The sequence below is a fragment of the Ochotona princeps genome, chromosome 25 (assembly GCF_030435755.1).
Source record: "Ochotona princeps isolate mOchPri1 chromosome 25, mOchPri1.hap1, whole genome shotgun sequence".
Taxonomy (NCBI): domain Eukaryota; kingdom Metazoa; phylum Chordata; class Mammalia; order Lagomorpha; family Ochotonidae; genus Ochotona; species Ochotona princeps.
Window position 1 is genome coordinate 27,356,018 of NC_080856.1, and position 15,599 is coordinate 27,371,616.

General features: G+C 37.7%; 1 protein-coding gene across 1 annotated transcript in view; it reads right to left on the reverse strand.

The window, feature by feature from the left end:
• CNTNAP2 (contactin associated protein 2) overlaps positions 1-15,599 on the reverse strand; it is a 1,058,280-nt gene that overhangs the window by 992,788 nt on the left and 49,893 nt on the right. Inside the window, exons 4-5 of the mRNA XM_058654907.1 lie at positions 10,209-10,352; positions 7,034-7,298 (exon numbers count right to left, since the gene is read on the reverse strand). Of these exons, the coding sequence (XP_058510890.1) occupies positions 7,034-7,298; positions 10,209-10,352 (409 nt within the window). The remainder of the gene's footprint in view (positions 1-7,033; positions 7,299-10,208; positions 10,353-15,599) is intronic.

Below are 15,599 nucleotides of genomic sequence, written 5' to 3' on the forward strand. Positions count from 1 at the left end.
AGTATCCACATTCAACAGCATTATCTGTTACCACAGCGATCATCATTGACTCACAGCCAAATAATTAACAGACAGGGAGTCTCAGTTCTTCCAATCCTGTGTGGTTTAGTGGAGAATATAGCCAGTAGACCTGCATAAGCATGAAAATGAGACGTGGTTGGTGTCAGTCTCCGGGTTTTGGGGGATCCCCTTCTCTGAAGAACAACTTTACTGTCTCTTGTCCTTATCATTCTGCAGAGCGTTCTAGGTATGGACCAGTTACTGCTGGATTTCAGATACAATCTCAAGTGTTCAAGCAGAAGTAAGAGTTTGCGATGTTGTGGGACCTTACAACCATACTCCTGATAGTGTCTCCCTAATGAATTTAACGTTACATTTGCATGTTAAGGAACAACAGCAATTTGATAACAGAGAACACAGCAAAAAAAAAAATGTATCATAGATCAACATAGGAATTGGTGAAGCGTAACAGGCTGAGAGATGGTGATAATTCACATTCAGTGGGTTCAATGGTATTCCTAAGTAATGAGAGGTGGCACTCTAGACACAAGCAGTGAGTCAGGGCTTTAATCTAAAATAGTGAACTGGAAAGAGGGAGAGAAATCAGACACGGACGTTAGAGCAAAAATACCCCAATATTCAAGTAGGGAACATGGCAGAATGACATGTGGAGAGAGTTCTGAGACCCTAGTTTCTGAATAAAAGTAAGGATCCAACTTGGGAGAGGCTCTCTGACAGGATAGAGGGACTCAAAGAAAGAACGGAAATGCTTGCGTGTCAATGAGACTTAGCAGGCAGCTCATGACCATCTTTCAGAATACACATGATGCTAAGAAGCAGGACAGCAAATACGCAGGTGGAACTTTAGTCAGGTAAATTGGGTCACAGTCCACTAAATGAAGACATGATGGCTGCAGAGGGGACTCAGGCATAACACAGAAAATCAAATACCAGGAGGGTGACTGTGCCTTGCCAGGAAAACCTGCACAGAGGCGGCAGAACGGATAACTCAGACACCGGAAGTGTGGCTGAAGACAAGGTCATACGCACAATTGTTCCCTGAAGAATTGTTTCCCCAAGGCACGTGCATTCTATGCAGTATTATGGACGCACCCACCCCCTCAGATTGTTCCTGCAAAGAGCTTTTAAGAACAAAGGAAAGACATAAACAAATGCATGAGGCTAAGCAACATGATGGGCATTCAGAGTTCATATTTGGACTGAGCTCAAGTGACTTTTCTAGATTCCCAAACATTTTCACCCAGAATTTGCAGGAATAGTTGTCTCAATGAGCCTCATTTCACAATCCATCTTCACCAACTAATTATCACCTAGCGAATATATTATTTCACATATTGGTTGAAGATCATGCAAAAACGGGGGGTAGAGTTTGTGAATTTTCTGCTCAAGCTAATGGCTCTATGTAATTGGCATGATGAGATTGATAACAGTGGAGATGAATTGGGAAAGACCTCCTCAAGTGATTGTATTTTCTTGATTAAGAAAGTAAGCAATCCCTGTTGCCTCACATCTTCCTTATTTACTTTATTATTAAGTCTTTGATAAAAAATGAGATAGTGAATAAAAAAAATTCTAACATTTACATAGCTACCTCTCCACTGCTCACTCTGTTGACTAAAGGATGTCCATTATGATCAGTTAGGGACAGTTGACCCTCACACTTAAGTGGGAGGTGAGCAAACTGACAAGGCCTCTGTGCCATCCCTGTTTCTGGGATGGCACAGAACGTGTCTTCAACTGCACGCACAGACAGAGCAAAGCTCGATGTTTCAGAGCTTTTTTCTTAGTTGCTATCATTCAGTTTCCATTTGCATTGTTTATACTACCGATGTGTGACTTTTTTTCTCTGGTTATTTGTGCAATAAACTTAAGCCTTGCTAAAACAAGATGTGCTTATTTAATTGAAAGGTACTCAATTAAAGAGAGACAGAGACAGAGCTGTTTCTTTATCTGATTCTCTCTCCAAATGCCAGCACAACCAGGGATAGGCCAGGCCAAAGTGAGGCACCCCATCTGGGCTTCGCATGTAGGTGGGAGCAATCCAAGTGCTTGGGGAGTCATTTTATGCCACCTGGCGTACAGTACATAACATCACTACTGCATTAGCAGGAAACTGCATCTCAAGTGGAGAGTCAGCTCTGGATCGTTGGCACACTAATATGGTGACATGGAGTTCAAGTACCCCAACAATGACTTAATCCAAAATACCCCAACTCCTCCCCATAAATGCAGCTTTTAAAAAAGAGTACCCAGAACCTACCAGTAATGTTTTTTTTAATCTCCACTTGATCCAACAAAATTTACTAAAATTTTGCCTTCTACTTGCAATGTTTAAAAGTTAGAATATACCGGCATATACAATCATGTTTTATTCATCTTACCTAACATAGAAGGCATAGAACATTTTTAAAATACCTGAAACCTTGTAGGAATGAGAAGAGATGTGGCATCCTGGGGTGTGATTATAAATTCAAAGGTCCCCTTTGCTTTCTAAAGAATAAATCAATACTTAACATCACAAAACTCTTCCTTCTCCACCCAACCTTTTTTTTCCCTTTCATCTTTGAATAGAATGTGTCTATTGATGTGGAAAAAGTGCAGCAGCACGAACTGAAGTATAATTATACGTAGATTTGCACTCAGCTTGCGTGACTAGGACAGCCACCCGGGGGCTTGGAATATAATACAAAGTCAGTTGGGTGAAACTAGCCAGGAGCAACATTGCATTCACAACAATTCCTTTTACCTGACGCTGTGTGGCTCTCACAGCAAGTCTCCCCATGAACTTGGGGAAATAATATCAGCTAAATGCCTTGCAGCTATGTCCACAGGTATCTGTTTTTGTGCTCATGTGTCTAGATTCATGTCTATATCTATAGATCTGTAGCTACCCTTCATTTGACATTAACTAACCCAGAGAATATAGGCTGCCCCCAAGTAAGTCTAGACTCCTCATGAAAAGGGGCACAGTGCTCCATGGATCAGCCTTACTTAAGCTCTCTCTTCTATTACAGGAATCTGCAAGCCCGTCAAACTGTAGGCAAATCAAGCTGTATCATTTAGAGGAGTATATGCAGATGATTTGGGGGGAAAAAAGAGATATTATTAATTGATTCATTTCTAAAGGATGAAAATGTCATTCCCACCTGCAAAAGTAGCATTAGTCCTAAAGAAAAATGCTTTCATACAGTATTGATGTAATTATTTTCTATCTATCATCAATATATCTGTTTGTCTATCACACTGACAAGTTTCCAAATGGAAAGTGTGGCATTTCTTTTCAGAATTTGCTTTGTATGTTATCAAATAATAAAAAAGGTTATGGGGTCATCTCTATTTTTTTTTTTTTTTTCATTGAGAAAATGCCATTAAGGGCCCGGTGCAGTGGCCTAGTGGCTAAAGACCTTATTTTGAACACGCTGGGATCCCATATGGGCACTGGTTCTAATCCCAGCAACTGCACTTCCCATCCAGCTCCCTACCTGTAATTTATTTTTATTTGTCAAGAACCCAAATGACTCAAATTTAACAGATTAAAGGTTAGAAACATTTTAAATCACATTCTATTAATTATAATTTGAATTTGATTTAAACAATGCAAAATGCATTACTAAACAATTCTTCAATCACTTTGTTATAAGGCATTATTAAAGCAAACCACTTAAAGTACATAAACTAATTCCTAAACTATTTTGCCTTTATTTTGTGAAATTTCATTGTAATGTGTCTTGAAATAAAGTAAGTGTTTTTTAAGTCATGGAGCTGGAAATCACTTCCCAGCAAACAATCAAACCATGAAGATTAGTTTTTTAAATAAAGCTTTTTTTATCTAAGACAATAAAGATTATGGTTCACAGTACCAATTTATCACTGAACTTTGAAAACGTGTATGAGTTAACTCTTAAAAAAGTATTGAAGTACTGGGGGCTGGCACGGTGGCATAGTATGCTAATCTCCTGCCTGCAAATGCCAGGTTCCAATCCCTGTTCCGGCTGCTCCACTTCTGCTCCAGTTCCCTGCTTATATCCTAGGAAAGCAGTGGAGGATGGCTCAAGTCCTTGAGTCTGTGTAACTTTGTGGGTGACCCAGCGAAGTTCACGGCTCCTGGTGTCTGGTTAGTTCATGTTTGGATGTTGTGACTATCTGGGGAGTGAATCTGGGAATGGAAGACCTCTCTTTCCACATCTTCTCTCTCTGTCAAATCTCCCTTTCAAATAAATACAAATTGATCTTGAAGTATATGTAAATATCAAAGCTCTCACTAGATTTTGAGATGTACTCAAGAAAAGAGATAGTCCTACTATTCAGAAGCGGTAGGCAGGGCCATGAATGGTTCCAACCAAACACCCTTTCATTATAATGAACTAGAGTTTTAATATTTTAAGAATACTCCTGAGTATGCTAAATTCCATTGACATCTATTTTTCCATTGACACAATGAAATACTACTCAAATGTTTGCTAAACATATTTTACTAGGAAGCAAAAGTAAATAAAACAAAGCCAGAAAAGATTTTCTTTGGGGATAGAAATATAAACAGAGATGATCTTTGCTGAGTACGATTTCTGAAGGGGGGTGATGCTAAACAGTCACTATGATATTGAAGTAATATCTACATACACACAGCTAGGTGATTTCAATACTGAGCTTCAGCAAACAGCAAATTTCAGAGAACATGTACTGAACAACTTTTCCAAAAGCCTTTGTTTACATGAATAAAAACGGATTTTGTTCCAATAGGTGAGAGTGGTCATTAATAAAAATAACTGTTTCCACTATGTAAATAATGAATCGCATTTCATAACCTTATTCATATAAGCATAGCAAGATTGAGTATGTATTGTGTTAAATATTTGCTTGCACTTAATGACATAAAATCCAGGTATGTTGCAATAAAACCATTGTTTCAAATGCCAGATAGGTTTCTTTCTTCTCTCTTTTTATTTTTTTTTTTTTGGCTCCACTTCAGCTAGGATAAGCATTATTTTTTACTGTCCCTACGATATTACAATATTCTTCTTGGAAAATATACTTTATCTCCCAATGTGTTACAGAACCAATACTCAAGTTATTAAAATCTCTAAGAATTGCAACACTCTGTACAAGAAGACAAAATCTTTCATGTTTTCTAGACTATGTTTAAAGATAAAATATTTTAGGCTTGTAGAAATTTTTTTAAGACAACATTTATTTATTTCTTTGAAATTTACAGTCGAGGAGATGAAAATAGACCTCCTCAAACACTGGTTCATTCTGGCACGTGGCTGCAACAGCCAGTGCTGAACCATGCTAAAAGCAGCAGGCAGAAATCCCATCTGGCTCTTCCAAATGATAACAGTGGCTTAAATTAGAATTCCAAGTAGCTTAAATTAGAATGAGAATATATTAGAGTCCTAGATTTGATAACATTAATCCACATTCATTGATCACCATGTTTAAGATGTTAATATTTACAATATTATACTCTGTGTCAAATACACATATGGAAGGCAAAGTTGGATTTGCTCAGGGTGTTCCAGGAGGGAGGATTTCATATTCATGCATTTAGTGTTAAGTGATTGGGAAAGAATCATTAATTATAACAGTGCGGAGTTTTTCTCTGGTGTTAGGTGTATTTGTTTATCTTTTATTGAATTTTTCTAGATATTTTGCACTTGCTGTAAATTTTCTCCAGGCAAACTTACACTGGAAAGAGATGATAACATATGAACAATCAATCATTCTGATGAAACATTCAGGGAGAATGCCAAATCAATGAAGCAAAACCAAAGTGGGTATCTGGCATTCCAGCATGGCTCTAGATTTCAATAATTGAGGCACACCTCTGATGTTAAAGTTCTTATATCTTCTCTGAATATTTTTTCAATAATACTCCAATAGCCAGACTCCCCAGAAACACAAAGCTTCTTAAAAAAAAAAGTAGATATCCAAAATTAAATTTTTTTTAAAAAAAGAAATAGGTATCCATGAATAGGAAATACTTTGTCATCAAATATTAGTTCCAAACGCTAGAATGCTGAAGCCAAGACAACTGTCAGAATCACCTCTCATATCATAGGTACATCTGTACAGCTGAGTTAAAACAAATAGGTATGGTGTCCTCCCTGAAGGCATGTTTAGCTCAGAGCAGAAACGAGATAAGCACAAATACTATATGTGCTAGAATCTGTCAAGTTTATACATAAGGCGTATTATAATTGTACATTCATGCTGGGTACTCAGTAAATATTAGTTTTCCTTCTGTGTACTATTCTTAAGTAATTCTCCATTAAAATACAAAGAACTTCTATAGAAACCTGTTAAAAATCACACTGTTCAGCATTGTCCTGTTGGGAAGCGATTTTTCTTTTTGTAACATGTCAGTATACAATGACTTTCTTCACAGTGTATTAAGAAATTAATATTGCAGTATGTCTTAATTATCACTAACTATGCATCAGCTTAAGTTATCACTGCAATATCAAGCTTAAAACTTACACTATTTAGTCAAAACAGTCTTTCTCTTAGTTGATACACTCACTTGGTGTTCATTCTTTTTACCCCAAATTTACGTAAGTTTAAAAAGATTACCTCAGAGTTTTGATTTGGGTAACTGAATATTTTTCCTTCAAAGTTATTATTAAATTAATATGAGCTTGTTAAACTTTTAAAGTACTTGAATGTTCAAAAGTAAAAAGCACCAGAATTTGTTGCATTATTAAAATGCAATCTCTATTTTTAAGTCCAAGATAGTTGCTTAGAAGAATAACGTTTTTTTTCTATTGCACATGGACTTACAGTTACAATAAAATGAAGATTTGGATGCCCTAAGATAATCTCACCCAACACCTCCTTACCCTTTAAGCAATTTTCCAAGATTTCTTATGAAATCAGCACAAAGTGTCACCAGTATCCAAATGAAAACAATGATGATCACCCAAAACTGACCAAAGAAAACAGAACAAAACACAATCTTAGTTTTAGAAATCACAAAAGTAATGTCAGATAAAAATGGCCAAGAACCATCACTGACCTGAGGAAATATCGATTTGGCTCATCTTGGTCTGGGTGCCGTTGATGTGTACCCCCACTTTGCTGTCTGTGAGGTCGATCTCCACGTTGCCCAGGTTATCCGCAAACTGACTGAAGAGCAGGAGACCACTGGGATTCCAGGTCCTGAACTGGAAACTGACGGAAAACAGGTCCTGGTTAAGCCGTCCAGGGACCTCCAGGTAACTTGTGGCATTGAAAAAGACAGGCACCGAATAGGACTCCACACAAGAGAAACTCAAATTTCCCTATAAAACAAAAAGGCAAATACGAAGTAAAATGAGCATCTACATCCAACTATTTATATGGTTCTATAAATCTTAGAGTAGAGCGGGAGCCTCTGCCCAGTGTTGCGTTGGTGGGACAGCCGGGCTTCAGCAAGCGGCTGGGTTGTTGTGCATGTGCTTGGCATGAAAGTTCTAGCAGTGTGCAGCGCATGGCCATCTAGTTCAAGTTGTAACAAGCACCATCCATCACACATGTGACAGCTTCACAACCTGCTGTGATTGGCTGACCAGAGAATGCAAACGTGCACCTGTTGTTGTTGGTGTGAGTGTAGATCGCTGAAGATGTCAAAGACAGCAAAGTTACTGCTGGCCAAACACAGGCTCAGCGAGCAAAGAGGGCATTGCTTTAACTTCTCAGTGCCAGTGTTCACGAACATGTGGCACTCAGTAGGAACAATGCTTACTTACTTGCCATCTATTAAGCAGATATTTAGGAGGAAATAGCCCTATCTTTTATCTGCATCTCTAACTTATTAATCATTATTACATTATGTGTATTTGTCATTTTTATTACCTAATTCAAAACCCATTGGATTTTCATAAGGTTTTGCTTATATTTTGTTGCATTAATGTTTGTGGAAATGTAGTATAAATGTACATCAAAATATGACATGCAATGATTCAAGCTTTTCTCCATCACACTCCTTCTTTGTTGGCATAACACTTTTTACCATTCATATATGATAAATATATTCAGTTACTTTCTTTTCATGAAAACCTAAATTTACTTCCATTCGTTTTTACTTCTAACATTTTAAGGCAATTTGATGACATTTTCATTGAGCATACCTCTGTGTCAAATTTATATCCTAGATAGAGGGTTATTTCATTTAAGCATTCTGTCTTTTAAATCTAAGGGTGACTGTCTCCCTGAATTAATATTCCAAATACAACTGCTGTACACATTCACAGGTAATTATACTTTTAATACTGCCTTCTAGCAAAAGGGAAATATCTGTGTGTAAAGATTAGTTGCTACAATTGACTACATGCTCGTGTTGGGGGGGATTGCCTCCCAAGCAAAAGATTCTTGCTGAGTAATAGTGCTTGCTGGCTCTATAGTGGACACGCAAGGTGTGAATGAGAATATAAGGGAGGGGCTAGGATGAGTGTTCCTCAGATCACAGGAGGATCTGCAGCTGTCATGTGAGTTTGTAACAGAGGAGCTAGGATGAGTATATATCGTATCACAGGAAGACCTACAGCTGTCTTCATTCTTATAAGGACAGTTGCTTTTGTTTGCAAAATGTCCTATTTCTCTTCATCTTATGATTTCCAGTGTCTCTCTCTGTGTGTATTTCTTCTATGTCCGTTCATGCAATTATTTGTCAAAAGAGCATGATTATAGATATTAAAACATTTGGTATTCAATTTTGAAGCTGCCATTAAAGGATTATATACTTTGCAGTTTACTTCATTTTGGAATCAGTCTTATTAGTGGATGTCACTGCAGTTAAAGCACCAAAGGAATATATCTCAGGACCAGCGAGGTTCTGGCGGAGATAAAAGTGTACCTCTCCTGAAATGGTGCGATGATTTGAATTCTGTGCCATTTTTACTTGAAGGAACGATTTCTGAGACAATGAAAGAACCTGCACCCCATTTTATTCAAAGCTTAAAACAGACAAGTATATTACTCTAAATGAGAGATCATAGCATCGAAGGAAATCAGAACCTTGAAATCACCTATTGCAAAAGTGCAATCCTTATCTGTCACTCACAGTAATCCTGAGAATTCATTTTTGTAGGGTGAGTCTCAACTTTCTCATCTATAAAATATGCATATGTCACATGCGATATGATTCTCAGATTATCAAAAAATATAATATACCTACAACAGTGCCTATTATATATAAGTGGAGCTTGTAAAACTTTTTTACTGACTTACTTGATAGAAACATTTCATCAAATTTCAATTGTAATTATTACTCTAGCTGTATTACCTGAAATAAATGTGTAATAGAGAATCATTTTTGCATTAAATTATTATCTTGATCTTATTGTATTCAGACTGTACTCTACACATTCATTGAGAGGTTGCCTATTGCCCCAAAATCTTATGAAAACCCTAGGCTCAATTTCTTTTAGCGCAAACTCAGGATATTGGATTTTCCAATGACTTGCAACCTTATGAGATTCCGGAACCCCAGGAACTTTTTCCCAAATAATATTTTTGTGTTTAAGCCACGTTTACTCTCATATAATCACCGGGCTAGAGAATCAAGGTTGTGACGTGTGTTGGGGGAGAACCTGAATTAAAACATTCTTTTATGTTTGCTCTCCTCCCTAAATTATGGCCAAACCCCAGCTCACCTAAAAGCTAGGTGAAAAGCACTACAAAATTTTGTGGCACAGTTTTCATAGTTTATTAAAATGGATAATATTTAGTATGATTAGGACTCTGGCAGTAAAGGCATGTGTTTATTTATAAATTTGAAGAAATCATGCTAGGATGCAAAATGTGAACATAATAAGGCTCCTGGGTCTAAAATGTTTTGAAATGTGAAATTAAACCATAAGTAAGACATACAGAATGGAACATTTGAAAATACGTAAGGGCTGCTGAACTGCCAAGAAGCAGCACCTGTATTCTGTTTTCCTGTGACAAGAATCTGGAAGAACCGGTAACATTTGAACCCACTCTAACATACAGCTCGGGCCAATTTACCTCAACAATGGTTATTTCTTCTTCCGGCATACAAAATATCTACACAATTCCAGCAACTCTAAAGTTCACTTTCTATGGTAGAGTCCAACAAAAACATAATGAGAAATGTTGCAATTTTGTGGTGGTTGCTCAATACCCAATACAAATCCAAAGGTTCTTTGACGTTTTTATAGGCCAATATTTCGGGACCGCAAGATTCTTACCACATTTGATGGTTCTAATTTCTTCCTTCTGGCAAGATCAGTGATGTTGATGCCATTGTAGTTAATGCTTTCCATGCAGCCTTTAAAATTCTTTCTGCTACTGGAACTTGGCTTGCCAGAAAAAGGTATGCCTCCAAATGTTATCTTCAATTGAAAAACACATACAAATTTATAATGTATCAAAGTATTCCAGATCAATCAATGAGCATAACCAAGGTCAACTATTTTTTTTTAATCTCATTCAAAAGATATAAAGCACCACAGGCTTCTAACTCCAAACTCTGTTGCACATTTAATCTTGATGCTATTCAAGTGCATAATAGAATCATTAATTATGACAACTAGATCAAAACATGAACGACAAAAGAACATTTTTGTTTACCTTAAAGGCTTTCTACAGATTTTCCTAAGAATATTTGAAGAGATTTACCCACAAAACATTTTTATCAACTAACATTAAAATACATTTTCATGTTAACCAAAGCCATGCTATTAGTAAGCAGCTTTAGTTGAGATAACAAAGGAGTAAGTTAATAGAACTATATCCCAAAGCAAAAAAAAAAAAAAATATATATATATATATTGTATTCACTCTCTGTAGACTTGTTTTGGTCTAATGATTGTTACAACCAGAAGCTCATTCAGTGTATCTGAATATACAAAATAGCTCAAAAATATCATTAAGAGATTGATTGGCATTGCTAGACTGGAGAGATTTATGTTAAACAATACAGACCTATAGATATTGCAAGCTTTCCGAATCCCAATGAATAAGCCTGTGACTTCTTAATGAGTTTCTCTGGAGATAATTTCTTCTAGAAAAAGGGCATGAATGTTCCCCTCTTTGGTCAAGTTATATTATTGTGGCATTAAATTCATAGCAATAAAATTAGACTTAATATGTGTATTTATAGCAACAATTCAATACTGACAATAAATATAGCAAAGAAATGAAACTAATCATACCTATATCTTTAAGATACATGAAAAGATATTATAGGGCATGTAATTATTTTTCAATACATGCAATTATTAATTTCTCTTGAATATTTCTTTAAAATGAACGGAATAGTCAAATACATATTTTTTGAAAAAGTCTTTGTATGTAAAGCCAAATGCAAACATCTTTGACTCTTAGGAGCTTCATTCGCAAACAGATATTTTAAGTAATCATTTTTCAAGAAAAAGACACACGATGATGATGGGGCGGACACAATCTTCTCACTCTTTTTTTTTTGCTTGTTGGAACGCAGAGTGGAATGGGATCCATCATCCTGAACTGACTGACAGGAGTCCTAAGGATACAGCAGCAATGAGATAAAGGAGGACTACCATGGAGCTGCCACTGAACTTCTCCACATTCCATTGTTGTCAATGACACTAAACTTGCGTTGACTATACACTATCCACTGAAGTACATAGGTGCTGCACACAGAAAAAAACTCTGTTCCTTCCCAGTGCATCCACGCAACTCCATGAGGACCATATCATGATATTCTTTGAGAGCAGAGTAGGAAGCATCCACTCTAACCCAAGGACAAAGAGGCAGAAGAAGATACAAACCAGCTCCTCCTACTGCTGTTTGAGTCTATGTGATTGATTCATGCAGCACTCCTTGCCTGTTTGTGGTTCTGTAATACAAGAGGGGAAGCCACTCCCCTCCTTTCAAAGAGAGAAAACTTGCAAAATATCGCCACACAAGGCAAAGCAGGTGTCTCGTGTAATTCACAGAAGATAACAGAGCATCCAGGCTAAACACCGGTTAGCTGTCCTGCCTTCGGTTTTGTTGGCTGAGAGGGTGAGGGCAAAGTGAAGTGTGTCTGTGTATTAGTGCACTCATCACAGCCTACTATGGAGCTCACAGAGGGTAATTGCAAATGGTAGTTGTCCAACTCTGCGGAGTTCCTGGCTATAATGGAAAGGAGGGAAGGAAACTCCTAGGCTATCTCTTACGAAAAAAAGTCCACACTAAATTATGCCACAGGAAACACAGTTATAGCCTACTGCTTCCTCCAAGCTATACATTTCTGGTAAGGGTGATGGTTACATTTACTCAGTCGTTCTGTGCTTTATCTTCCCTGTTGATAATGGTTCATGAAAACCGAATTTAAGCATAACTGCTGTTTCAAATTACTGAACGTCAAGTTTAATGTAAACAAATTGCATTATGCCAAACACCTGCGCAGCATTCATCTCTAAATTTTACTATCAGCTATGCTCTTGACGTTATATTTATTGCAATCCTAGGAGAGTAATCCAAACGATATGCCATTGGGTTCATTTGTCCAATGCCCTGCTCATTGCTGTCAAGTTGGTAGCATGAAATCAACCATGGTGAGGAAATGTACCATACAAACACAGAAAAATGGTACACGAAGACTTCTTTCCCAGTCCTTTCTCCTTGGAGACAGCCAGCTGTTAAACGCTTACTGGCACATCTCTGTCTCATGTCTCAATGCTTGCCTGCGAGGACACTGAAGGAACCGAAGCAATGCATGTCCAAGAAGCCGGGGCATGGGTCATTCTGGTCCTTCTCAACGTTTTAGGATAAGGACCTTAAATCCTTTAGTATCAATGTTCTGCAAACTGAAGTTAATTCTCCTGCAGCCTCTCAGTCTGTTTATTGTGTGGATGCATTAAGAACACTAGGGTAAATGTGTGAGAGACAGAAATGAAGAAAGATCCTGATTCATTTTATGCAATTAAGCAAAGAGAATTCCTTACATTGAAAGTGTAGAAAGGGTAGGACAATCACTAATTGCTCATGTCAATAACTGATATCTGAAAGAAGAGTCATCACGCAGGAACTCTACAAAAAGAAATAAGCCAATTCTCAGCTTGTGCAATTCAGTCAGCTTACCTTTCTTCCTGGTACCTCCTGCTAACAATCGGTAGCAGGTATTTCATCTATAATTTAGGTTCTCAACTATGATATATATATAAAGATGAATCCCCAAATGGCTACAAAATTGTTGCACCTGTGTGTATCACATTTTCTGGGCACGAATATTCAGAGATGTAATTACAGAAACAAAAGGCTTTATGGCTCTAATTTTTAATTCTGTTTTCTAAAAATTGGAAACATGTAGGGTCATTACGTGCGTTCTGCAATTTCTTACCCCTTCCATAGCATTTTCAAAGTTTTTGATGGAAGATAAATAGTTCATTCCTAAATTCTCTCATGCATTGAGCAACACGTCATATTAAACCAAGATTTACACTAATTTAGAGATTATAGAAATTTGTGGTATTTCAAATATGCTCCACTTCACTAACAATTTTGCTTTAAGGAGTTTTTGAGAGGGCGATGCTCTTCTCTGAAACGCTTACTAATTAATGTTTAAGTTTCCATCAGGGTTGATATTACATGTCTTTCTAAACTCCAAATTGGCTATTTACTATATTTTTATTGCAAAAATATGAGAAAATAGTTTTAAAGAAAATGAACAGGGCCCAGCGTGATAGCCTAGTGACTAAGGTTCTCGCCTTGAACGTGCTGGGATCCCATATGGTCGCCAGTTCTAATCCTGGCAGCCCCACTTCCCATCCAGCTCCCTGCTTGTGGCCTGGGAAAGCAGTCGAAGATGGCCCAAAGCCTTGGGACCCTGCACCCACGTGGGAGACCCAGAAAGAGGTTTTTGGCACCTGGCTTCGGATCGGCACAGCACCGGCCGTTGTGGCCACGTGAGGAGTGAATCATGGGAGAGAAAATCTTCCTCTCTGTCTCTCCTCCTCTCTGTGTCTGCCTTTCCAATAAAATAAAACAAATCTTTTTTAAAAAAGAAAGAAAATGAACAGCATGGCAACAAATCCCTTTGACTTAATATTTTAGAGTGAGCATTCTTAAAAGCTGCACATAGGGACAGACATTCCGTGCAACAGTGAAAATAGCCCTTGGAACTCCTGCATAGCACAACAGTGTCCAGTCAGAGTTCTGGCTCTGATTTCTAATCCAGGTTCCTGCTTCACATAGTTTGTGAGGCGGGAGATCCTGGCTCCAGTGACTGTGTGCCTGATACAAACAGAGGGAGATCTGTTGGATCCGGCATGGTAACTTAGTAGCTAAAGTCCTTGCCTTGCACACAGAAGGATCCCATATGGACAGCATCTAATCCCGGCAGCCCCATTTCCCATCCAGTTCCCCCCTTGGGTCCTGGGAAAGCAGTCGGGGATGGTCTAAAGCCTTGATACCCTGCACCCATGTGGGAGACCCTGGGGAGACTCCTGGCTGCTTGGGGAGAGAATCAATGGACAGAACATCTTCCTCTCTGTCTCTCCTCCTCCTCTCTGTATATCTGAATTTCCAATAAAAATAAATAAAACCATTAAAAAAGACAAAAAAAGACAGGTGAGATCTCAATAGAGTGCAGACTACTAGTTTCATCCTGCTCAGTGCTGGCTGTTCCACTGGCATTTGGAGAGTGAACCAGGGGACAAAAGATCTCTAACTTTCAAATGAATGAACAAAGTGAATCATTTAAATACAAATTATAAATACGTGTAGAGAAGACACACATATACAAAAATATTTCTGAAGTTTCAACACTCACCAAAATAGTAAAATAGTAAGTAGTAAATAGAAATAGTAAAATTGCTCAGAGAGAAAGATCTTCTGTCCTTTGATTCACTTCCCAAGTGGTTACAACAACTGGAGTTGAGCCAATCTGAAGCCAGGAACCTGGAGTCTCCTCCAGGTTTCCATGTAGGTACAGGGTCTCATGTCATTGGGCCTTCATTGATTGCTTTCCCAGGCCATGAGCAGGGAGCTTGATGCAAAGTGGGGTGTTGGGATTAAAACTGGCACCCATTTGGGACCCCGGCATGTTCAAGTCAAGGATCTTAGCCAGTAGGCTACCACACCAAGCCCAAGAATTTCAATTATTAAACAATGAGATGAACTGTATTTGTTTTCAAATGGCTCCCAAAGCCTTAGGTCATTTTTCTGAAGTTATGTTGAGTCCAACGGCCTCAGATAGATGGGAAAACATTATTAAGGCACTCAATTGTCCAAAAGCAAGGCATGGTGGGAAATTTCAGCCAGAAAATATCTAATGTTTCAACACACTTATTTGACACTTATTTGACCTTTACACATTGAGTATTATCCCTTTTCTTCTCTATGTACATGTCATGATGAAAATTCAAACTTACACTTATCCACATGTTCCATTAATAGGTTAATAAACATTTTAGATTAGATTGTTCTACAAGTAATTTATTTAAAGCCCTCATATACTTATTAGCCTTTTATGAGGATAGATGTATGCATGTATTTACACACACACACATACATATAATGTCAATGTGATCATTATTCTTGACCTATTTGGTAAATGATCCCTTTCTATATATGACAATTTCTTCAGATTATTCTTTATTTTACTTTGTGTG